At 41.4% G+C, this 25,259-nt stretch overlaps 1 protein-coding gene across 1 annotated transcript in view; it reads left to right on the forward strand.

Annotated features, from left to right (window-relative positions):
* Nucleotides 1–346: 346 nt before the first annotated feature.
* The window catches only part of LOC310794500 (NLR family CARD domain-containing protein 3-like), a gene marked incomplete at its 5' end in the record, with an annotated part of 44,670 nt that continues 19,757 nt past the window's right edge, over nucleotides 347–25,259 (forward strand). The window contains 3 exons of the mRNA XM_083656484.1: nucleotides 347–371; nucleotides 17,455–19,255; nucleotides 19,351–19,524. Coding sequence (XP_083512610.1) covers nucleotides 347–371; nucleotides 17,455–19,255; nucleotides 19,351–19,524 — 2,000 coding nt within the window. The remainder of the gene's footprint in view (nucleotides 372–17,454; nucleotides 19,256–19,350; nucleotides 19,525–25,259) is intronic.

The raw sequence follows: 25,259 nt of genomic DNA on the forward strand, positions 1-25,259 counted from the left end.
GGACATATGAATCGATAATCGAGGATTAAAATGAAAATCGATTAAAAATCGGAGAATCGATTTTTTGAACCCAGCCCTAGCAGTGACATCATTACAGATCAGCAGTGACATCATTACAGCTCAGCAGTGACATCATTACAGCTTAGCAGTGACATCATTACAGCTCAGCTGTGACATCATTACAGCTCAGCAGTGACATCATTAACCCTTCATTATCCAGAGTCAAAGCTCTGTCTGTCTCTGTTGTGTTGAAGGCCAGTCCAGCAGGAGAGAGCAGCCTCCCCTGTACCCAGCTGTGTGTCCATGAAGAGTGACTGGTCTATGGATCCTCCTCTTCAGTTCAAACATGGACAGCAGTCTACTGAGCAAAGGTAAGAATGGAAAGCAGATTAGTTTATTTGATTCTACTGAACAGAGGAAAGAAGTCATGATACTCTGTTGATTTAGTTTCTTCTTTTATTACAATTAACTATCCAGTTTCCAGAAGGGTTTTGCTGAACATATTTTCTTTTGCAGCATTGCTCTGCCTCACATCCATAGTTACATATATTCATACCAGAGCTCCTCAGTACAACAACAGCCTTCTGCTGTTGGTCACTGAGCAGCTACCAGAACAGTCTGGGGGTTGAGATCTTTGCTCAAGGTCTAATTGTTGGTAGTTTTTTAACAGGGTGGAGAAAGAGTTACATATTCAAAATTGACTTTCAAAGTTGGTACTGGGATTCAAACTGGCAACCTACTGGTCAAAACCCTGCTTCTCTAACATGTTCACTGCCACCACCCTGTTTTATCAATCCTTAGCAGCATCCAGCAGAAGAGAGCAGACTCCCCTGTACCCAGCTGTGTGTCCATGAAGAGTGACTGGTCTATGCATCATCCTCCTGATATCAAAGATGGACAGCAGCCTACTGAGCAAAGGTAAGAACTGAAAACAGACAAGTTTATTATTTTATTCTACTGAACAGACATAGTCTAGTCAAGTCAAGTTTATTTGTATAGCACATTTCATACACAGATGAAAATAGACATTTCACAACAGCTTTGTCTTTATACTGTAGTTTCTGTGTGCTTTATACTTGTGCAGAATCGTTTTATTTTGAAAATATCCGACTGGGCGTCGTATTGTTATTATCGCTAACTACCACAGGAGTGCAGCCGGTCAGTGCGGTCTGCGTCTCTGCTTCGTGAGCTGGATTAGCTCGCTGGCATAACCAGACGGACCAGACTCCAAAACAGATGGAATTAAAATGTGTCAGACAATGGTTTTGTATGCAGGAGACAAGGCTACAGCTGCAGGATCAAATGGACAAAAAGACTGCAACATCACAAACACGACCAGAGCTCAGACATCAACTAACCATAAAGCACTATCCAGTGGCAGTATGGCCACCTGTCACTCAACCGGGCCACGTCCTTAATTATGCATAACTTTAAACCTTTATTAAATGTAAACGGCTGAGTTATGCAAAAATTGACCCCCCTACAGTTGTTATGAAAAGGTGAAATTAGCTATATAGACCAAAACTGTGTTTCGGTCCAGGCTGTAAAGATGTTTAATTACTGTTGGGGCATTTTAACAGGAACGACGGGACTTCTGAGTCCTGCCTCAAGTGGCCATTCGAGGAATTACAGCTTAAACAAAGACTTCCGCATCTTCAGGGGAAAGGTGGTGGGCTTGCCCCTTGGTCAAACCCTGAGCTAGCCCCCTGGTGGTCACTGAGCAGCTACCAGATCCGTCTGGGGGTTGAGATCTTTGCTCAAGGTCGAGTGGTGGTAGTTGAACAGAGTGGAGAAAGAATCATTCACTCTGACTTTGAAAGTTGGTACTGGGATTCAAACCTGCAACCTACTGGTCAAAACCCTGCTTCTCTAACATGTTTACTGCCACCACCCTGTTTTATCAATCCTTAGCAGGATCCAGCAGAAGAGAGCAGACTCCCCTGTACCCAGCTGTGTGTCCATGAAGAGTGACTGGTCTATGGATCATCCTAATCATTTCAAAGATGGACAGCAGTCTACTGAGCAAAGGTAAGAACTGAAAACAGATGAGTTTATTTTATTCTACTGAACAGAGGAAAGAAGTCATGATACTCTGTTGATTTAGTTTCTTCTCTCAAAACATCACATCCAATAATCATAGCAGCATTTACAGTAGGAATGCACGATATTTAACGGACAGATACATTATCATCCAATATGGCCCTTTTGCATGAGCTCGTGACGTCACAGCTGCACCTGGTGCCAGGCGCACTAGAGCCAAACATGGCTGCCAGCAGTGTGGCTGTTCCACAGTTTCAGATGATAACAACTAGGGCTGTCAAACGATTAATTTTCTTAATCGCGATTAATCTTGCGATTAACTATAGTTAATCGCGATTAATCGCATGTTTAAAATGCCATTATTTTGCATTTCAAAGCATTTTTAATTAGATATTAATCATTCTTACCAGTGTGTCGTGATTGGGAATCAAATGAATGCAAATAAATGTACTTCGTGATCTTGAATTTTAGATTTATTTTCAATTCAATAGAAGTGCATTGTAGACAGGAGGTAACAACGTCTACAAAATATATATTGAATAGAAAATAAATTCACAATTGTAAACAGTGCAGTACACGCTCCAGAACCGATACCTCCGGCGACGGCGCTGTGGAGCAGTCGAAACCCAAAATGACACAGCCGAAGAAGGGTGTGTCTGAGCTAAAAACTTTGGCACTTCCATGTGAATAATGGCTCGGTATTGGAAACTGTGTATTGATAACGTGTATATCGCGTGAAGCCATTGGAGCCGACCTCCCAGTGGTTAGAGGACCCGCGCATCCGAGACTCTGAAGAACGAATGAGTGATGAGTCTCGCGCTAGCTAAGCTAAACTCGATGTACTTCGGTGATATTTTAATTCCGTTTTACACAAGTTGCAAACTACTGTTGACTTGTCCACTGTGCCATTTGGGAGTTTTTCAAAGTAAAACGAGCCATTTAGAAGCATATTGCTGTCTTTATCCTCCATGCCTGCACAGGCAGGAGACAGGAAATGGCTGCGACCAGCTTGACTACAAGTATGGGTGCGACGAAGGGACAAAATAGTGGCAGGCGATTAACGCAATTAAAAAAAGATAACGCGTTATGGTCGGCCCTTAATCGCATCGCGATTAACGCATTAACGCCGACAGCCCTAATAACAACACTATTGCACTATTGAGGGGAAACATCTGAGCTGGCATTACGTTAAACCAAAAAGTATTGGAGGCACATCCAAAAAACGTAAAGCAGGTGCAGGAACCAAAAAACAGTACAAAGTGAAACACTGGAGCTCCAATTACCTTTTTATTTAGCCATCCAACATTGACGTTTCAAGCTTCTGCTCTTCCTCAGACATAAAGATTGTTACAAAGACGCCATGTTTAAATACACCCGTCATGTGATAGTCACATGACTCCAGAAAAGATACATAAAAGTTACATAAAAGCCACAGATGCACAACAACAGACACACAGTAGACAAATATGTTTACATAACCATCAAGTATATATACAGGGTAAAAATACATATAGATCAGACACTTAGGTCCCTATCGTTGTACGGCGCTATCGTTTGCGCTGCCTTTACGCTGCGTTTGCGCGCCTCTTATTGCTATCTTCCCAGCGTCTGAAGCTATTGTCTGCCTCCACCGTCCAGTTTTGCGATGTGATGACACAGGTGTAGGCGTGGCCCAGGCGTGTCGGTGGGCCTCTAGCCTATCATGTGTCTCGCGCAAGTGTCATTTAGCGCTGTGGGGAAGATACCGTCGGTATGTGCCGAGCGCAAAAAGAGGTTTGGGAGTTGCCCGTTCCAAAATAGGCGTTACAGCGCAATGTGTTAGAAAGAAATCGCATTACATTACATTACATTACGTCATTTGGCAGACGCTTTTATCCAAAGCGACTTACAATAACACCTATAAGAAATAAGAAATCGCCTTGGGTGCTCTCAATTTTAACGCCAGGAAATAGCTGGTCTTAGCGCAAACGCAGACGTACGCCTGAGCGCAGACAGTCTCTACATCTCCGTGCAGTGCAGGAAGTCCTTGCTTGGATACATTTACTCACAGCATGGATGTCACTCTCCTCGCGCCTGCACACACTCTTCTCTCCTCGGAATGCCACGTTGAGTTTCAACTATAGCCTGCATTCCAGAAAAAACACACCTTGATTTAAAAATGAGAATTTGTTTGTCATGGTTTTATTAGGCTACATAATTCCCGACCATACAGGTCTGTGGTGTAACATTAGATTACTTTAGGTAGGAGACCACATGCCACAGGCATTACCACACCTCCACAATACTTTTGGGCATAAACACGCCTAATACTCATCCTCATCAAGCAAGCTGACAATGATGGAATCATCAGCGTACTTGATGATGAATCTGTCGGCATGACGACTAAAACAGTAATTTGTATACAGAATATACAAGAAGGCAGACAAGACACAACCCTGTGGTGAGCCGGTCGAGGATGTTAAGAAGCTGGACAGAGTTCCGTTTACTCTTACTTGTTGTGATCTATTTGTAAGAAAGTCTAGAATCCATCCAACAAGACCCGCGTCTAAACAAAAAAGGCGTACAAGTTTCTCAACCAAAATGTGAGGCTGGATCGTATTGAACGCTGAAGAAAAGTCTACAAAGAGCAGCCTGGCGTGGTTCCCACTGCCTTCTAAGTGCTTACAGACAAGGTTAAGTAGGGTAGCTGTATGCAGAACTGGACAGAGTCATCATCTGTTTGGAGACCAATAATAAGGAAAACAAACACACACATTACATTAAAAAAATCTGTCAACATCACATAGTGTAGATAAATAATCCTGTTCATTACTACTCCAGGAAGATAGAGGGCGCTGTGAACTGCAGACACAGTGTCTGGGCGGAGCCTAGACCAGAGGTTATAAAGAAGTAAGACATCCTTTGTTCTGGGTCATTTGCCATCTTAAGGAAGTAGTGTGAGCAGGCAGTGATCCGGATCCGTGTGTGGACTTTTGTTTTGTAAATAAACTATGTTACAATTTACTCTCTAGTAAATGGACTTATTTAAAGGTTAAAACGAAATATCTCACCACAGTTTGGTTGCCGAAACCCGTGTCGAGGGGGGAAGTATAGTGGTTAGTTGGGCAGGCTTTGGGCCTGTGTTTTGGGCCTTTGTTTCACGTCGGACTGGGACCTGTGTAGCGCGCAATTCAACAACAACACAGTCAGAGCAGGCCGGCGAGGAGCAAACGGGAAGCCAAGGTGAGTTGTAATTTGATTATTTAGAAATGCAAAAGTCTAAGTGTGTTGTGTGTTAATTGTGCCCAATAGATGATTGGTTACCGAATGATTAAAAGAGCATAAAGAATAGCGTGGAAGAAAGATCGCTATGTTGCTATTGGGAAATTTGATTAAGAGGCAAGTTGGAGCCTCAAGGATCCACTAGGTGGAAATCATTTAAACATTATAAGGTAACTGAGTTCGGTAACTAACCATATTATTGATGTAACAGATATTCTGCTGCGGATTGTGTAGGCCTACCATTGAGAGAGAATTAAGAACCTAGGTAAATAAATAAAATCCTTAGAGGCTGTGCGGGGGGGGACGATCCTTTGTTCAGTAGTCTCTTAAAACAGACTGTTTCATCTACTTCTGGCGAATGCAGCTATACACATATGGTGGAAGCATTTGACCGTTAGATGGTTTTTTTTATCAGAAGCAGAATCGTTCACAATGTGTGTGAATGAGACCTTAGAGGCCTGTAAAGTATATGCTCTAGATGGAGACCCAACTAGTCTGTTCTGGGAGACTATATGTTTAGTACAATAGTTAGCAGTGGCTAATGTGCTAACAAAGAAAGGGGAAGTCGCATTGGCGACCCATGAAAAGAGACCACAGTAAATCCTTAGAGGAAGCGGAGCATTAAGCTTTGAAGTCGCCGGATTTCCCCCGGTTGGAATATAATTAGCGCTATATAAATAAATAAGGAATAAAACGTACGTTAGTCATCCAGTGACTGAATTAGCTAGCAAATCTAAGTGTATGGTAAGGAATGTTGAAGGGAGTTTTATGTGAGAAACGGTAAGCTTAAAAGCTGGCCGCTCTGAGATAGTGGCGCTCAGAAGATTTTGCATATTACTGAAATGAAAGGAGACGCTTTACCAGTTGTGGTTGCACAAATTTAATAGGAAGATGCTTCTAAATGTAAGAGCTATTCAGTTGCTGGGATGAACAATGGCAGTAGAATCTGTTACAAATGAGGCTGTGTTGTTTACCGCGGTTGTTTGTTAAATCGGCTTGTATGAAAGAAAATCATTGACTATCACATCAATAGTTTCTATCCTCAGCTGGGGCTTAATAATTAGGGAATTAATTTATAAGCCAGCAGCTGATTTACGCCGGTTCGTTTATTGTGGGAGTTGGGAAGCACATGGCTGTCGGCCATTTTGAGTGTTGTTCACAAGGACAAAGGGACTTGTAGTCTTTGTGTGTGAATGAATGTACTGCATGTGTAAAACTACAAATATTTTACTCAAACGTGATTAGAAGTAAAGCACATGATTGTATAGTAAATAAGCAACTTGGTAAAATAAAGTAGAATTAGAGGAAACTTTGCTGTGTAATAACCTATTTGTGTAAATTTCAGAAATGGACGATCAAATCCTGCCAATCCAGAGGATGAGGACTCTTTATGGGCTCATGGCAGTAGAAAAGACAACTGAGTGGTCTTATTGGACGAAGGGGTTATGGCCAGCTATGGGAACTTTTGAGAAAGCTAAATTGAATGCAGTGTTAGAACAATTATCTCTTAAACAATTGGATGACCAGGCCCGAAGGGAACATGAAATAGTATACAATTTATGGGCTGCTCAGATCGCCAAAAGACAAGCAGAGGAATTCTTAGTACAAGCTATGCGTCAATTACAGATAGTTAAACAGGAGAGTGTAGAATTATTGACAGGAGAGGAGAAAATAAGTATAACTGAGGCATTTGTGAGTACAAAACAAGCAGGAATCGAACAAAAGGCAGAGCAGCAGCCATTTCGACCCAAAGGAAGGAGAGAAGGACTTCACAGGAACCACCCCCGCTCCAATTATGGCAGAAGAGGGGGGTGGGGTGTGACAGCAGGGCAGCCTGAGCCAAGACAACAGAAGCGGACAGGATGCTTTTGTTGTAAAGCGGAAGATCACTGGATAAGGGAATGTCCTTACAATGTGCCTAGAGTGCAAGAAAAGAGTACAGAATGACTCCAGTTGGGTAAAAGGACTTAGTTATTTAACATAGTGACAATGCATCTCATCCCTTCTTCCTAAACAGAGATAAGAAGAGTTGAAGTAGGGAGAGGGGGGGTAGGGAACAATAACATTGAGTGAGACTTTGAGATGGTAAGATTTCAGGTGGAGAGAGGAGAGCAAAATGAAAATTTGGTTGGGAATAAATAACACAGAATTGTCTAATTATGGTAATATTAATATCCATATTTTGAGTTGAATTTCAGATTCTTCCAATTTATGTTGCCAATTAGAATTAGAGACAAGGTGGAGGCTATAAATTTAAACAACAAGATGAACCTCATGTCTGATGAAGTCATTTTGGGTTAGAATTCCTTTGTTAGTATGTTATTGTGTTACACTGCTTTATGATGATCCATATTTAACTTTGCTGTAAGTTTGAGAAGAAGAGAAAATGAATTGTCTACCGTGATTAAGTCACAACTAATTAAAATACTATGCTCTTTTATTTCAGAAGGAGTCCAGCTGAACTGGAGAAAATGAGAGCACAGAAAATTAAGAAAAATTGTACATTATGGAAGGTTGCTAATGATGGTTTTAACATTTCAGACGGAGTCCGAGATGAGCTGCTGGAAAAAACCCACAGTAGTGAAGAAATGATAAGTTTCAAGCAATTGTAGTCAGGAATTATATTTACACAATGTTGTCTTGTCATGTCATGTGAATTTCTGAGACTTAACAGGGCAATGGGAGGGGAATTTAATAATCTAATCTAAATGCTAATTTTCTTACAGGGGATGACGTCCTGTAGCCTGGGGAGCCGGTTATGTCATGTAAATCTCTTAGGGGGAACCACAACATTACTTTACTTGCAGGAAGGAAGAAAAGCTGTTATTCCAGTTGGAATTGTACCTAATTTAATATTTTCCTTTAGGTCTGACATGTGGTGATTAACAAATCTATTAGTGGGGAAATTAAACATCTGAATTAAATTTTAATTTCACAGAATGAGCAAGAGCGCTCACTACAGGATGTGAAAGCGATTGTTCCCCAGTAGGTGTGAGTATGCAAAAGGGAGTCAACACTAACCAAGCATTTGGCTAAAAAGAGGAGAGTGGGCTTTGTTTCAAAGAAAAACCTGCAGTGCAAGCTTTTGGTTACAGGAGAAGAACAACAGCAAGGCCAGTTCATGTTAATCTGTTATATCAATGAGTGTCATTTAAGAATGATGTGCAGGGACAATTAACTCTTATCTTTCAGATAAAAAGAAGGAGGGGAAGCAGTGCTTATGTGGAGAGCTTTTAGTCAGTGCTTCAGCATAATAAAGCGTGGACAGCGGGTGATCATTCAAAACAGCAGAATTTGGTACTAGTATTTTCCTTTCACAGGAAACAGTTGATAAAAGAATCGGAAGTCGTATTTAAAAGTGTTTATTGCAGCAAGCGTGATTTAAATGATAATTTGAGGACAGAGAACAGCAATCTGTCATTGTAAATAGCGAAGATAACATTCTTTCCAGGTTTGAGGAAAAATGTGACGATGAACTCCACATTGGTGAGACCTAACTAAAGTGTATTGGTTAAGTAATATTCAGTCTAATTTTATTTCGTTATAAGGAAGTGTGGAGGTTTGCAGATGGAGAAAATAATCTTGCTTTTTAAAAGTGTAAATTGTCATTAATCTGTATGCTTGTCTGTTATGCAGAGATGGACAATGGAGTGAAAATCTGGGAGCGATTTTCAGAGGGGGGAAGGAAGCGATGAGAATAAAGAAGAGTCGGAGTTAAGACTTGAGACTTGTGTGTATGAGAGAGAGTGAAAGGGGCGGACTTGACATTTTCGGACTGACTAGGAGAGAATTTTATTTGTTATAGAATCTAAGTGAGCTCAATAGCTAGAGAATGTTTAATTGTGTTATTGGTTGCGTGATTAATTGTTTACAGGATCAAAAAGTAAGGTAAGTATGACGTCGAACTATGGGAACAGCTGAAATACTGGATGAATTAATACACTAACCAAACTAACTAATTCATAACTAATTATGAAAGTTGGGTGTTACAATAACCAAAATGTATTGGGAATCGCCATGGAGAGGAATCGAGAGCAGGTAATCTTGAAAAGGAATCAATTTAAGAGGTGAGATGAATCATTCTTTATACAAATTATGCTGTTAATGTCAATTGAACTGAAATGAGAATCCTGAAGATCCATGTTTGTGTGGTGCCATGTAAATAATTTAAGTTATGTTTGTGTCTTTACAGAGAAGGAAGTGGAGACGGAGGATACAAAGAGCCAAAGAGGAGGGTTCAAGGCAACAGATAGGAAATGACTCATTGATGGGACACTGGACAATTAATATTTGAAAATGTGTGATACAATCAATGAATATAGCAATTAATAATATGAAAATATAGGAAAGTAGTTTGGTGAGTATGAAAATGCATGCAGTACAAATTTAAAGTGTAAATAATGCGGAATAAATGAGGGAAATTGTCCAGTGTTGCAGAAAGAGTCGCCAATGATAAGTTGAGTACAAAGTGACACATTTGTATAATGTTTCTTGTTGAATAATTTTCAGCTATTTGCAATTGTAGTAGTGTTATTGTTTTAGTTTAATGCTGAGATACTGTGTGATTTTAAGCGAAAATGTGCAATCTGGATTGTGCAGTATTTTTGAGATGAATTGGCAAGTTGAAAATTCAATACAGGTTTCTAAAGCACGGCCCTGAGGCCAAATGAGGTTTGTGGACAGATTTTGAGTGGTCCTTGGTTTGTCTCTCAAAATATACTAAATGTGGCCTCACATTGATTAATAAGCCAGTTTACTTTGCAATTTTCCCTCACCTAATGCTAACCCTATCATCATACAGGTTGTCTAAGCCAAGTAGAAACAGCGTATGCAAAACAGAAACAAATAATGTGGAACGTGAGGAAAGAGGGGGTTTGATCTGATCACACAGAAGTTAAGCTTTTGTGTTGTTAGACCAATAAATTATCAAATACCCAATAAAATAAATTGTAAAATTGATGACTTTTGAGCCAAACTTACATCTGCCATGAAGTCTTGGTTATGTGAAATCCTTGACAATGAAAATAGTATTACGGAAAGTACTGGAAAATCCTTGAATTTCATTTTGTAATGTCTGCATGAACGCTGGTTATACTAAATATGATTAACAATCTTATCCCCTAGGGTTAGATCAACAGAGGAGGGAGCAGTTAATTCGGAATAGAAGATAATTAGAATTATAGCAAATAATAAAATAAATATAAGAAGGAAACCATGCATAGAACATACAATACGATTATTGAGTTTATCTGGATGAAAAATGCAATCAAAATTAAACAATAGTAGGACTGTTGAGATAAACTGATGTATGTAAAAGAGAACTAAGATTAGATTTTCTGTTTCAGGAAAACCAGGAACAGTGAGGGAGACATCGAGTTCAAGACAAAGGAACATTTCAATAAAACAGACAGTTTAGCAGTGAGAAAGGATATTGATTTAATGAATGAAGTTGGAATGGATGGAGTGTGTGTGAAGAGCAAGTAGGTGGAGCCAATGAAGACGACCCAACGCGAGGACGAAGAAGAAATAAAACTGCCACAAGAATCCTGCACTCCCTAATTGAATTCAGAAACATATGCCAAATAATTGGTAGTGAGCTATAGACCTTGAAAGCTGTTAAGTGTAATAATATGTACTGTAAATGATTGAATTGAATGTATGTTGGTGTCTAGTACTAGAGTATGTAACTAATTAATGCTAGAAGTATTGTATAAAAGGCCTATTATAATATAGTATAAACATTATCATTATATAATAAGCATCATCATAGACTTTTGGTATCGCTGGTAGGCTGGGTTATGCACAGGCTTTTTAAGTGAGTGGTTCTATAAGAGTAGAAGCTCGCAGAGGCCTTTCCCTACTTCGAAGGAAAGCAAATGGAAAAAGTAGGTTTACCTCTGAATGTGAATAAGCTGTTAAAAGTCACCGCACTCTGTGCAGAGCTGTGTGCAGGGTGGTTCATGACATGGTTCCCGGGTCATTTGATTCATAGAAGTGTTTTGGAATTTGTGGATTATGTGATCTGGGAAAGGGCTGCGTTGTGGACCTGCTTGTGCGTATCTCTGGATGGGGTGAGATGTCAAAATGCTGATGATGTATGCTGATAGACAAAAGTTGCAAAACCAAAAAGCAACTTTATAATAAATCCCTCAGTTAAGTTTTTCCTTATAAGGAAAAAAAGGAGGGAATTGTAGATAAATAATCCTGTTCATTACTACTCCAGGAAGATAGAGGGCGCTGTGAACTGCAGACACAGTGTCTGGGCGGAGCCTAGACCAGAGGTTATAAAGAAGTAAGACATCCTTTGTTCTGGGTCATTTGCCATCTTAAGGAAGTAGTGTGAGCAGGCAGTGATCCGGATCCGTGTGTGGACTTTTGTTTTGTAAATAAACTATGTTACAATTTACTCTCTAGTAAATGGACTTATTTAAAGGTTAAAACGAAATATCTCACCACAATAGTGTCTTTTCTTTCATCTTTCATCTTTCCATGTCTTCCCCATTCACTTCAATAGAACTGACCCCAATGCAAAATTCAAACAGATCAGTAACATGACAATAAAAGTCTAAATTACTAGGCTGCCTTTTGTCATTGTGTTTTATCTGTAGACTAAGCGGTTCAGTTCAATAAAAGCCTTTATTTTTTGTATTGTTTAATTGAGTGATACTTTATTAAAACAATCATATATATTATATCAGAAGTGCTCTTTGTTTTGTGTTCACAGTAGTGATGTCAGTTAGATTTGGTTAGGTCAGAGCTATGGAATAGTCTTTTAAATCATCCATCTTTGCTCAACACATCTGTCTTTTGTCACCCCAGTTTTGCATAAAATACAGGTTAAGAACGTATTTCTTTAAATACAAAGATGTTAAATAATTATCGATTATTGTATCCGTTATCGGCCAGGAAAAGCAGATATTTATCGGTTATCGTATCGGCTGTGTGTGTGTGTGTGTGTGTGTGTGTGTGTGTGTGTGTGTGTGTGTGTGCGTGCGTGCGTGCGTGTGCGTGCATCTGTGTGTGTGTGTGTGTGGGTGTGTGTGCGTGTGTGTGTGTGTGCGTGTGTGACATTATATGACCTAATACTTCATGTGTTCTCCAGAGTCCACCAGGAGAGGTCAGAGGTTCCCAGTGGTCAGTCTGTCCAGGAGCTTCAAACAGACCTAGACTCCATATTTATGGTGTGTAAATGTACAACACATTTTACTGCAGCTACTGAATTACAAAACAACTACTCTGGTCTTATAACAGTCTGTTGTTGTTGTTGTTGTTGTTGTTGTTGTTTCTCCTCTAGTCTCTCCCAAGACTCAAATATTACGTTGAATCGCTGCGCTCCGCATACTACACAAATGAGTCTGTGCCACTTCACAGCCACTGCTGGGGTTTGAGGGCGGGTCTAGGCGGGTTGAAATTGAATGAGTGACAGGTCATAGGACCAATGAGAGAGCGGTTCGAAAAATGGGCTGCGTCTCCCGTGCAGAGCCATGTAGATAGAAGAGTCCCGACATCTCCATTCACTCCAATGGACCAGTTTTTTACTCTCAATGGTTCCAGGAATTAAGGTCCTGGATTAAGCAGCACTGCCGAGTTGCAGCAAAATAGACAGTTTGTGTTGTACTCTGAAAGGGTTTTCCCCCCCTTGAATCAAATTGTACATTATCAGCTTTATTTTAGCATGCAAAAGTAGCGCGAGACCCATTCCTGGCTGTTCATTGGCTACTGAGTCTCACATTTTGTTCCTCCGCTGAGGCCACTCTATCTCTAGAGGACACTACTACCGTGTCGTCTGATCGCAGATTGCAAAGTCGTTACTCAGTGGTGGAGACTGAATCCACCACTGGCCAATCACTGGCCATGTGAATGGTTCACTTCTGTCCCCAGCTGGCTGAAGAGAGTGTCCCAGACCCAGAGAGAGATCTGCAGCATGCAGTAACATAGTGTATCAGCGTAACAACTCTCATGGGTCTGGCGTTGAGACTATTTCTCCCCAAACCCTGTTCCATCCTGTCTTTTGCCTACTTCCTGGTCATTATTGTAGAATTTGTTCTTAACTAACTTCTTGCCTGCTAAAATAAAGATTGTTGGTTGATGAGGTCTTCAAGCTGCACTCTTTAGACCAGTGGATCTGATGTTATTACAGTATTATTATTTTTCAGAATGTTTAATTCAAATGTTATTCTGTTGCAGCTGCTTGAGGAGAACATTGTCACTTTTGTGAAGAAGGAGCTGAAGAGAGTCCAGCTGGTTCTGAGCCAAGATTACCCAGAATGCTTAGAGAGTCCGAGGGAGGAGGAGGAGGCTTTTCTAAACATCACACTGCTCTTCCTGAGGAGAATGAAGCAGGAGGAGCTGGCTGACTCTCTGCAGAGCAGTAAGAGGCTTTAACAGCTTTAACATGATGGAGGGAGGAAGTGGTGGGAAAATGGGAGATATATGATTAGTTAAATATAGACATTTCTCAAGAAAGATTGATTCAATTCCAGATTGCAAAATAATATTCACAATCCTCATGAATCATCAGCTAAAATCATTGATTTATTCATGTGGGTGTATAATGCTGAACACAGTATTATTTAAGAACAAATGCCACCACAGATGCATTTCACATTGGGTAGCACACACAGTCAGGACCTGTTTGTCCACCAGTGATGAGCAGAATAGATGCCATGTGGTTAGGAAAAGTATGCATTCACAGATTAATATTTACACTTCTCATATTTACAGCAACATCCACTGATTGATGTAATTTGTACTTTCAGAAACTCTTGCTGGAGTGTGCCAACGTAATCACAAATCCAGTCTGAAGGAGAAGTTCCAGTGTCTGTTTGAGGGGATTGCTAAAGCAGGAAACCCAACACTTCTGAATCAGACCTACAGTCTTTTAAATCATCCATCTTTGCTCAACACATCTGTCTTTTGTCACCCCAGGTGTGCATAAAATACAGGTTAAGGACTTATTTCTTTAAATACAAAGATGTGAAATAATTATCGGTTATTGTATCCTTTATCGGCCAGGAGAAGCAGATATTTATCGGTTATCGTATGAAAAAAATCCATATCGTGCATCCCTAATTTACAGTGGATTTCACTGTGTGTGTGTGTGTGTGTGTGTGTGTTTGCGTGCGTACGTGCGTGTGCGTGCATCTGTGTGTGTGTGGGTGTGTGTGTGTGTGCGTGCGTGTGTGACATTATATGACCTAATACTTCATGTGTTCTCCAGAGTCCACCAGGAGAGGTCAGAGGTTCCCAGTGGTCAGTCTGTCCAGGAGCTTCAAACAGACCTAGACTCCATATTTATGGTGTGTAAATGTACAACACATTTTACTGCAGCTACTGAATTACAAAACAACTACTCTGGTCTTATAACAGTCTGTTGTTGTTGTTGTTGTTGTTGTTGTTGTTTCTCCTCTAGTCTCTCCCAAGACTCAAATATTACGTTGAATTGCTGTGCTCCGCATACTACACAAATGAGTCTGTGCCACTTCACAGCCACTGCTGGGGTTTGAGGGCGGGTCTAGGCGGGTTGAAATTGAATGAGTGACAGGTCATAGGACCAATGAGAGAGCGGTTCGAAAAATGGGCTGCGCCTCCCGTGCAGAGCCATGTAGATAGAAGAGTCCCGACATCTCCATTCACTCCAATGGACCAGTTTTTTACTCTCAAGAGTTCCAGGAAGTAAGGTCCTGGATTAAGCAGCACTGTCGAGTTGCAGCAAAATAGACAGTTTGTGTTGTACTCTGAAAGGGTTTTCCCCCCCTTGAATCAAATTGTACATTATCAGCTTTATTTTAGCATGCAAAAGTAGCGCGAGACCCATTCCTGGCTGTTCATCGGCTAATGAGTCTCACATTTTGGTCCTCCGTTGACGCCACTCTCTCTCTAGTCTAGAGGACACTACTCCCGTGTCGTCTGATCGCAGATTGCAAAGTCGTTACTCAGTGGGAGACTGAATCCACCACTGGCCAATCACTGGCCAAGTGAACGGTTCACTTCCGTCCCCAGCTGGCTGAGGGGAGTGTCCCAGACCCAGAGAGAGATCTGCAGCATGCAGTAACATAGTGTATCAGCGTAACAACTCTCATGGGTCTGGCGTTGAGACTATTTCTCCCCAAACCCTGTTCTATCAGGAGGTCTTTTGCCTACTTCCTGGTCATTATTGTAGATAAGAATTTGTTCTTAACTAACTTCTTGCCTGGTAAAATAAAGAGTGTTGGTTGATGAGGTCTTCAAGCTGCACTCTTTAGACCAGTGGATCTGATGTTAATATTACAGTATTATTATTTTTCAGAATGTTTAATTCAAATGTTATTCTGTTGCAGCTGCTTGAGGAGAACATTGTCACTTTTGTGAAGAAGGAGCTGAAGAGAGTCCAGCTGGTTCTGAGTCCAGATTACCCAGAATGCTTAGAGAGTCCGAGGGAGGAGGAGGAGGCTTTTCTAAACATCACACTGCTCTTCCTGAGGAGAATGAAGCAGGAGGAGCTGGCTGACTCTCTGCAGAGAGGAAGTGGTGGGAAAATGGGAGATATATGATTAGTAGGGATGCACGATAATTATCGGACCGATAAATTATCGGCCGATATGGCCATTGTGCGTTATTATTTATTATTCCGATAATGGCCTTTTTCCTATAAATTATCCGATAATAATCCTGTTTATTTTTTGCCTCGGAAGCGGAGCTTTTTGTTGTCGCACATTCGTGACATCACAGCTGCGACGCAAACATGGCTGCTGCCAGTGTGTAGTGTGTTGCTGTTTTTCAGTTTCACAATGATCAGAAAGCTACTATAATTTGCAATCCATGTCCCACACAGGTTCCCAGGGGAGGGGAAACCTCTAAGCTGGCATTACGTTAAACCAAAGTTGGCGATGATGCAGCGGATATGTTTGTTGTCTTTGTTAGCGAGTGTTAACGTTAGCATTAGCTCAGTCGTAGCGGGCCTACCCTGCAGGCTCGTCCACTTGGCAAACTGTGACATTTACAGTCTGTGGCTTGTAATCAAACAGCCCCACAAAAGCACTTAATACACAGAGCTTGCGTAAACTTATAGAAACTAATGGAAACCCCTTTACCCGGAATGAAACATCCAGGGATTGTGTATTTAACTCCAAAAAACCATTCGCTAACGTTAAGCTAACCGCGCTAGTTAGCGTTAGCTGCGGGACAGAGCCAATAATGAAAACAAAGGAGCAGTCGCGCACATTAGGCTACATAAAAAGCATCAGTCAGTCAACATTACATAGTGCATTTTATTTAATCTGGTGGCAGCATTCTTCAGTAAAAAGTGAAATGACACAGATGGTTTTATTGGTTTATAGTGCCTGCCCATGGACTGTACTGTATATATGCCTGCCCCATTCATTGGGCCCAGGCTACAATTCACTGAGAACTGGAACCAATGCAACATTTGAACAGATCAGTATGACAATAAGAGTCTAAACTACTATGCCTTTTGTCATTGTGTTTTATCTGCAGACTAAGCAGCTTGGCTTTCCGTTCTATAAAAGCCTTTATTTTTGTATTGACTATAATTGAGTGATACACTTTATTAAACAATCATATTATATCAGAAGTTTTCTTTGTTTTGCGTTCACAGTGATGTTAGTTAGATTTGGTTAGGTCAGAGCTATGCTCACTACATCCATACATCTACCCTAACCCTTTTTTAACCCCAGGTGTGCATAAAATACAGGTTAAAAACAAAACAAAAAAATTATATCTAATTTTATTATAATAATTATCGGTTATATCGTATCGGTTATCGGCCAAGACGAATATATTTATCGGTTATCGTATTGGCTCTAAAAATCCATATCGTGCATCCCTAATGATTAGTTAAATATAGACGTTTCTCAAGAAAGATTGATTCAATTCCAGATTGCAAAATAATATTCACAATCCTCATGAATCATCAGCTAAAATCATTGATTTATTCATGTGGGTGTATAATGCTGAACACAGTATTATTTAAGAACAAATGCCACCACAGATGCATTTCACATTGGGTAGCACACACAGTCAGGACCTGTTTGTCCACCAGTGATGAGCAGAATAGATGCCATGTCGTTAGGAAAAGTATGCATTCACATATTAATATTTACACTTCTCATATTTACAGCAACATCCACTGATTGATGTAATTTGTCCTTTCAGAAACTCTTGCTGGAGTGTGCCAACGTAATCACAAATCCAGTCTGAAGGAGAAGTTCCAGTGTCTGTTTGAGGGGATTGCTAAAGCAGGAAACCCAACACTTCTGAATCAGACCTACACAGAGCATTACCTCACAGAGGGAGGGAGTGGAGATGTCAATGATGAACATGAGGTGAGACAGATTGAAGCAGCATCCAGGAAACCAGTGAGACCGGAAACAATAATCAAAAGTGAAGACATCTTTAAACCCTTACCTGGAAGAGATGAACCAACCAGAACATTGATGACAAAGGGAGTGGCTGGCATTGGGAAAACAGTCTTAACACAGAAGTTCACTCTGGACTGGGCTGAAGACAAAGCCAACCAGGATATACAGTTCACATTTCCATTCACTTTCCGAGAGCTGAATCTGCTGAAAGGGAAAAAGTACAGTTTGGTGGAACTTCTTCATCACTTCTTTCCTGAGACCAAAGGAATCTTCAGATTTGACAAGTTCCAAGTTGTGTTCATCTTTGACGGTGTGGATGAGTGTCGACTTCCTCTGGACTTCCAGAACAACAGGATTGTGACTGATGTTACAGAGTCAACCTCGGTTGACGTGCTGCTGACAAACCTTATCAAGGGGAAACTGCTTCCCGCTGCTCGCCTCTGGATGACCACACGACCGGCAGCAGCCAAGCAGATCCCTCCTGAGTGCATTGACATGGTGACAGAGGTGAGAGGCTTCACTGACTCACAGAAGGATGAGTACTTCAGGAAGAGATTCATAGATAAGGAGCAGGCCAGCAGAATCATTTCCCACATCAAGACTTCACGAACCCTCCACATCATGTGCCACATACCAGTGTTTTGTTGGATCACTGCTACAGTTCTGGAGCTTGTGTTGAAAACCAGAGAGAGAAGAGACATGCCCAAGACCCTGACTGAGATGTACATCCACTTCCTGCTGGTTCAGTCCAAACAGGCGGATGTCAAGTATCATGGGAGTGCTGAAACAGATCCAATCTGGAATACAGAGAGCAGCAAGATGATTCTCTCTCTGGGAAAACTGGCTTTTGAGCAGCTAGAGAGAGGCAACCTAATCTTCTATGAAGCCGACCTGAGAAAGTGTGACATTGATATCAGAGCAGCCTCAGTGTACTCAGGAGTGTTCACACAGATCTTTAAAGAGGAGCGTGGGCTGAACGAGGACACTGTGTTCTGCTTTGTCCATCTGAGCTTTCAGGAGTTTCTGGCTGCAGTTTATGTCTTTCTGTCCTTCATCAACACTGGTGTCAATCTCCTGTCAGAAAGTCAATCAACATCCTGGTGGTCAACACTATCAAGAGACAAATCTAAACTAACCAAATCGCTCTACCAGAGTGCTGTGGACAAGGCCTTACAGAGTCCAAATGGACACCTGGACTTGTTCCTCCGCTTCCTCCTGGGTCTTTCACTAGAGACCAATCAGACTCTCCTAAGAGGCCTGCTGACACAGAGAGGAAGTAGTTTGGAGACCAATCAGAAAACGGTCCAGTACATCCAGGAGAAGATCAAGGTGAATCCCTCTTCAGAGAAAAGCATCAATCTGTTCCACTGTCTGAATGAGCTGAATGACCGTTCTCTAGTGAAGGAGATCCAACAGCACCTGAGTTCAGGAAGTCTCTCCACAGCCAGACTCTCCCCTGCTCAGTGGTCAGCTCTGGTCTTCATCTTACTGTCATCAGAAAAAGAGCTCGATGTGTTTGACCTGAAGAAATACTCTGCTTCAGAGGAGGCTCTCCTGGGGCTGCTGCCGCTGGTCAAAGCCTCCAATAAATCTCTGTACGTGCATGCATAACTTGATGTCTTCAATATGAAATGCAATATACAGAAAAAACTATTTTCAAATTTCTTGTTCATGGCTAATTCTTCCCCAGGTTGAGTGGCTGTGAGCTGTCAAAGAGAAGCTGTGAAGCTCTGGCCTCAGTTCTCAGCTCCCAGTCCTCTAGTCTGCGAGAGCTGGACCTGAGTAACAACGACTTGCAAGATCCAGGTGTGAAGCTGCTCTCTGCTGGACTGGAGAGTCCACACTGTAGACTGGAGAGTCTCAGGTCAGTATCCCTTAAGCCCATGGTACACCAATCAAACCATCTCCAACAAACACAGACACAAACAGATGTTTGTTTGGTGCCCCGTTGCTGGCTGTCGTTGTTTGGAATTGTTTGGAGATGTTTGGTCAGATTCAACATGTTCAATCCTTCATAGAGGTCTTCACAGGTCTACTCGGGTATTACACATGAAGATAGAATAGATAGTGATAGAATCGGACCCGACCCGGACCCTAATTGATCATAATAAATATGGACCCGGACCCATACGGGTCTCGGGTCGGGTCCCAGGTCCTACGATCCGAGTACCCCGTAAAGACCTCTATAATGGTTTGAACATGTTGATCAGCGCTGATCATATGAACGTATGAAAACACACAGCGCTGCACGTGAGGCTTTGTTGTCACAAACTGCATGTAAATCCATAGCGAGAAGAACTAGCAAGAGGGTTCCCTCTGCAACGCAAATTACCTCCTCATTTGCCTGAGGCGCATTTGTGCGCATGCACACACATACTTTGCACATACTTACTAATTTACTTTGAAAATGACCGTTTCCAGTAACTTGTGAGTGATTTATATTCAGTGTTGGGCAAGTTACTCTGGAAAAGTAATTCGTTACTGATTACTGATTACTCCTTAAAAAAGTAATAAAAGTTACTTTACTTATTACTTTTTCAAAAGGTAATTAGTTACATTACTAGTTACTCTCTTCTCTTTTTTTACCCCAAACACCTTACACTTAAGTGTACACTTACCCAAAGTGGATCTGTTAATCCAGTGAACTGTTACACCCATAGCTCCTGTTGTTAGCTGTCCAGATGTCAGCTGTAGTGGAAACAAAGTCTACCTCACCCAACATCGCCTTCAACTTAGCCTCCATCTCCGCATATTCTCTCTCGAAGTAGCCAGCAAACGTCTTCCTCTGTGCCAGCTTGACATTGTTCTTCGTGGGTATTTTCTCTATGAGTGCGGGCGAGTCAACAGTGGAAATAGGTAGCATCTCCTCCATGATATACCCAGCATGAGTTGGTGAGCTGAGATGTCTTATGTTGTTTTGGTTTAGTCCCCATCCCCCCAATCCCCCTCCCTATGCCCCCCTCACTATAGTTTTTGTCTGTGAGTTGTTACTTTCTTTTAATTTAAAATCCAATAAATATATTGTAAAAAAAAAAGAGATATACCCAGCGATGAGCTTCTTAAGTCCTTCTCCACTTAGGGCTGGTTTTCCTCGGCTGAAATCCAGTTTTTGTGGTTTTTCTGGAGGAGTATCACTGCCACTGGCAGTAGAGGCTGCCAGTGGATTTTTCTGGGATTTTTTCAACCAGTTTCACAGTGTCTGAATTGACATTTTGGGCTCATGATTACAGTGAAAACAGGCCCCCAGGGTATAAATATGGAGGAGAAGGTGGCATTTTATGAATGGGCGTGTGACATAACAACAGGAGTGACATCACAAGAGGAGAATGTTCTGCTGGGGCTGACACAGGGGTGCAAAGTCATGGAGAGTAAAAAAAGGTGACAGATACCAGGCCAGACATAAAACCACTCAGAAACCCTCATATTTTGGGCTAGAAAATGTGACTGTCACCTAAAGGTGACTATTTTGCATCCCTGTGACATCACAAAAGGTAGTTCCATGAAATGGACCAGTGCCACCTGCTGGTTACAAAAACTAGTCTAAACGCAGCTATGTGTGATTGAAAAAAAGTTTTTTCCCCTAAATCCCATTGCTTCCACATACCCCTTCCACATATGAATGCAATGTGGTCTCCAACCTGCACCATGCCCTTTAAGATGCTTCATCAAGTTAGACGTAGTATTTTTCGCAGTTGAAAACGTTTTGCTGCTCGCACATAGTTTACAACGGACAGTAATGTTCTTTGCATCTTTGACCAAGACAAACTCAAAATAATGGCATGAATACCTCCAACTTTTGAACGAGTATTTCTCTTCTCCTTGTTTGTTTTGAAGTAGCCGGCGTCCCGTGTTGTGCACAACCACGCTCTGACGTATGTGTACGCGTCTGTGTGACAGGTCTACCTGAGTTCGTGAGGATTACTTTTTCTTTTCTTCTCTTTTTACATAGAAAACACTGCATTCTGGCGGGCAATGATCTAACTCAGTAACGCAGCCTTTCTTGGATTAGTAACTGTAATATAATTACTGTTTTGGAAATTCTAACGTCTTATATTACTTTGTTACTGAAAAAGTAAGTAATTACAGTAACACGCCCAACACTGTTTATATTTCATAGTGTGGTAAGTACACAAGTCACAACATGTACATTTGAGTGTTTCTGGCGCTGTTTGAATTTGTATTTTGGGTGACTGAACGGCGATACCATAAGCCGCTTTCAGAAATGCCTTGGAATTCAGGAGTTATCTAGAGGGCATCCGGATGGCGGTGTATGTATGTATGTATGTATGTATGAACACATTTTGGTGAGCTATGTGAGCTCCTGCGACCCTCCTACTATCCGGAGGTAAGACAACCTCGAGCCCTTGTATCAGGGACAGATTCGCCCCCCCCGTCCCCCCCCAAGAGCTACGTGAAGTAGCCAGCTCAGTGAGTGCATGAGGAGAGGGAGGGAGACAGAAAGCCAGCGTGGCAGATTATTATTATACTGTATGTGAATGAGCGAGCAAAAATAACATCATGTCATTTCAGTTTTTCCAAATGAAGCTCGAACCTGCTCTGTGTGTGTCAGCCAACGAGCTACATGTTGCTGGATTGAAATGCTCATGGCTTTGATCTTATTTCATTTCTGCATAGCTTCGCACAGCACACACATTTAATTAGCATTTTTGGACGCGAGGGTCGTCCTGCTTCCCAGTATTGGACATTGCTAGGTATGGTATCTGGATCTCGTTGCGTTCATGCCTTTGATTTAATGTTTACACAGCATTTGTGAAGATTCACGTGTAGAACCGCAAATTCCAAGTAGCGCCAAGTCAGGCAGTATAAACGGAAACTTCAGGGTATAACCTTCGCAATAATAGCAATTAAATGAAGTAAATGCACATGTAATGTTTTTTTGTGTGTGTTATCTGAAAGATACAGAACAGAGATAAACTGGAAGAATATCTGCTCCCTTCGAAAAGTCAATTTTAACCCGTAGTGAGTCGACCGTTCTGATTTCTTGTTACTAAGCAATACAACATTGATTTTATTTTTGAAGGTAAAAACGTCTAGCTTCCTGTATTCTGTATAATTCTAGTGGGGTGGACGCATTTTAGGACTGAACATGGCAAAGACCTGTTTTATTTTTAGCGCTTGAGACTCGAGGAAATCGATGCATCTGGGCGTGAGTTGTAGGGTTGTTTAATTAATTACTAATGTTATGCGCAAACGATTATATGCCGTGAACGTTAGCAGTTATCGCCCATTATCTATTTTTAGCAACTTGTTTTCAGACTTTGCATGTCATGATAGTTTGTTGAATGTCAATGCGATTCACTTAAAGCAGCTACGAGCAATATTTTCGATTGTTATTAAACAGTCTGAATGTAATATTGATGTATCACATCTTACCTATAATAGTAGCTGAGACCAAAGCCTTGTGAATCGGAGATTGCTCTCTTGATGATTATAGAGTCTGTAGCTGTGTCCCAATTCAGCGGCCACGGCCTTCGTCGGCCGCGGCCTACAGAGGTCTGTCCTCCGCGGACCAGTCAGGGGAGTGCGCAGCCTTCAGTCGTTGAGCGAAACGAGACGGTCTAGCCTACTACTAACCTCGCGTCACCAGGCTCTTCTCGGCGAGAAAGAGCTGCTGTGTCACTAGCTGTTCACGCCCCCAGAATGGTTTCCTTAGCAACCAGTTGACAGTGCGAGCGAATCTGGGAATCCCATCTCACGCACCGGCCTGTCTCAAAAGTTTAAGGCACGAACAGACAGCCTAATAACATGGAGCCAGAGCAAATTGTTTTGCTGATCATTTTGTTTTATTTTATGGAAGAGTTGGAGCTTCACCGCCGCCGCATGTTTCTCAGGCTGGGAGAGGATGAGCAGGTAAATTATTGGATAAGCTGTGTCACTTACTTTTAACTATTCTAAATGTTAACGTGGTTTATATGGCTAATGTCAGTTAACTTTTAATTTCATATAGCCTAAGCCTAACCTTACAGGTTTTTTTTGCTATATATAGCCTAGATAGCTAGATAGCCTCCCTCTCAAAGCCCATGGGAGAAAGTGACATGGCATATCATATCTAGCTATTGTTTAACATGCTTTTCTTCTCCTTTCCCCCCAGATCAGACCCCTATATGCACCCCAAACACTCTGGAGACCACCCAAGATGATGCCCCACTAGAAGACATTTTATGCCACATTTATTTATTTATATGTAGCCTACATATTTAATAAATTGGTTCACTTTTTCAGTATTCCCCTCCATTACATGTGATGCATTATTTATTTATTTCTACATGTTTGAATAACTATTTAGAGGACAAAATAAATTATTACTACCACTGTTGTCATGCTCTGTCTAGTGAAGTCTCAGTTTGTGTTTCCCAAGTTCAGGTTATAATCATCATCTGTAACTACTCATAAGGACTTCTGTAGAGGTTAAATATAGCACATCTCTGTGATCCTGCGGTGCTGCAGACTACACACATGTGTAAAGTAGGGTTAATGTGATCTCACCTTATGGTTAAAGTTAGCTGAGCTATAGACAGTTTGAACTTAACATAAACATTCTAAATGGAACCCCAGCTCACCTGTTGCAGTGTTTGCTAGTACAACTATCAGGACTCCTAGGACAGGATTGACAATTCTGTGAAAACAGTCTATAAAAACACTCTTATCTGCAAGACTCAAATTGAAAGAGAAAACTGTATACATATTCTGGAGCCAAAGCTTTTTCCAATGCACGTTTGCATACATATGCAGTGAAGATCAACTATGACAGTATATTCAGATCTATAAACCATACATTTCCCACAGGCCTGCTATTGACAGTAAATATGAATGTGTTTTCTGTTAAATGATCTCTTTGCACCATAACATTGTTGTGCCGTGTAAAAAGAAAGAGAAAAAAGTTTTTCTTAAACAAAATATTTATTAAATAACAAACTGTACATGTACGAAATAATCTATACATGGATAAAAAAAAAACATTCATGAAAACAACAAAACCTGAATGTGCAAAACCTCATATGTTTTAAACCCCCCCCCCCCCCCCCCCCCCATGCATCAGTGTCATGAATCAGTGCAAAAGGTAAACAAGCAGACATTCATGTGCTATGATGATCCGGCAGAATAATAACAAAAAGAACAATACGAACAATAATACTAACATAAATATATATATATTATTTTACTTTTCAATTAGTCTTTCTAAGAGACCAAAGAAGCAGCCGGCTCGCTCCTTCTGGAGTCTCTTCCTTAAGCAGCTCGTCCTTTGCTTTCTTTGGTAGTGGTGGGGCCCTGGCTCACACGCTCCTGTCTCTCCTTCCTCCTCCTCCACTGCTCCACAATCCTTACACTCTGGAGAGAAGAGAGAGAGGAGAGAGGACCATTAGAAGCTGTGTTTCCATTAGTTTTTCGCAAAATAATTGCGATATTTCTACAACTTCGACAATGTACAATTGCGACTTGTAGGCGTTTTCCATTGAGTTGAGTTTGGTCTGAAGGCGCGCACACCTGAACGATATTAGCCGTTACCAGCAGCTGCCACAGTGATTACGCACGGGGATCTGCCCGTCCCCAGCATGCTCAAATCCAACCAATGGTCAA

The sequence above is a fragment of the Poromitra crassiceps genome, assembly GCF_964638095.1.
Source record: "Poromitra crassiceps genome assembly, chromosome: 20".
Classification (NCBI taxonomy): Eukaryota; Metazoa; Chordata; class Actinopteri; order Beryciformes; family Melamphaidae; genus Poromitra; species Poromitra crassiceps.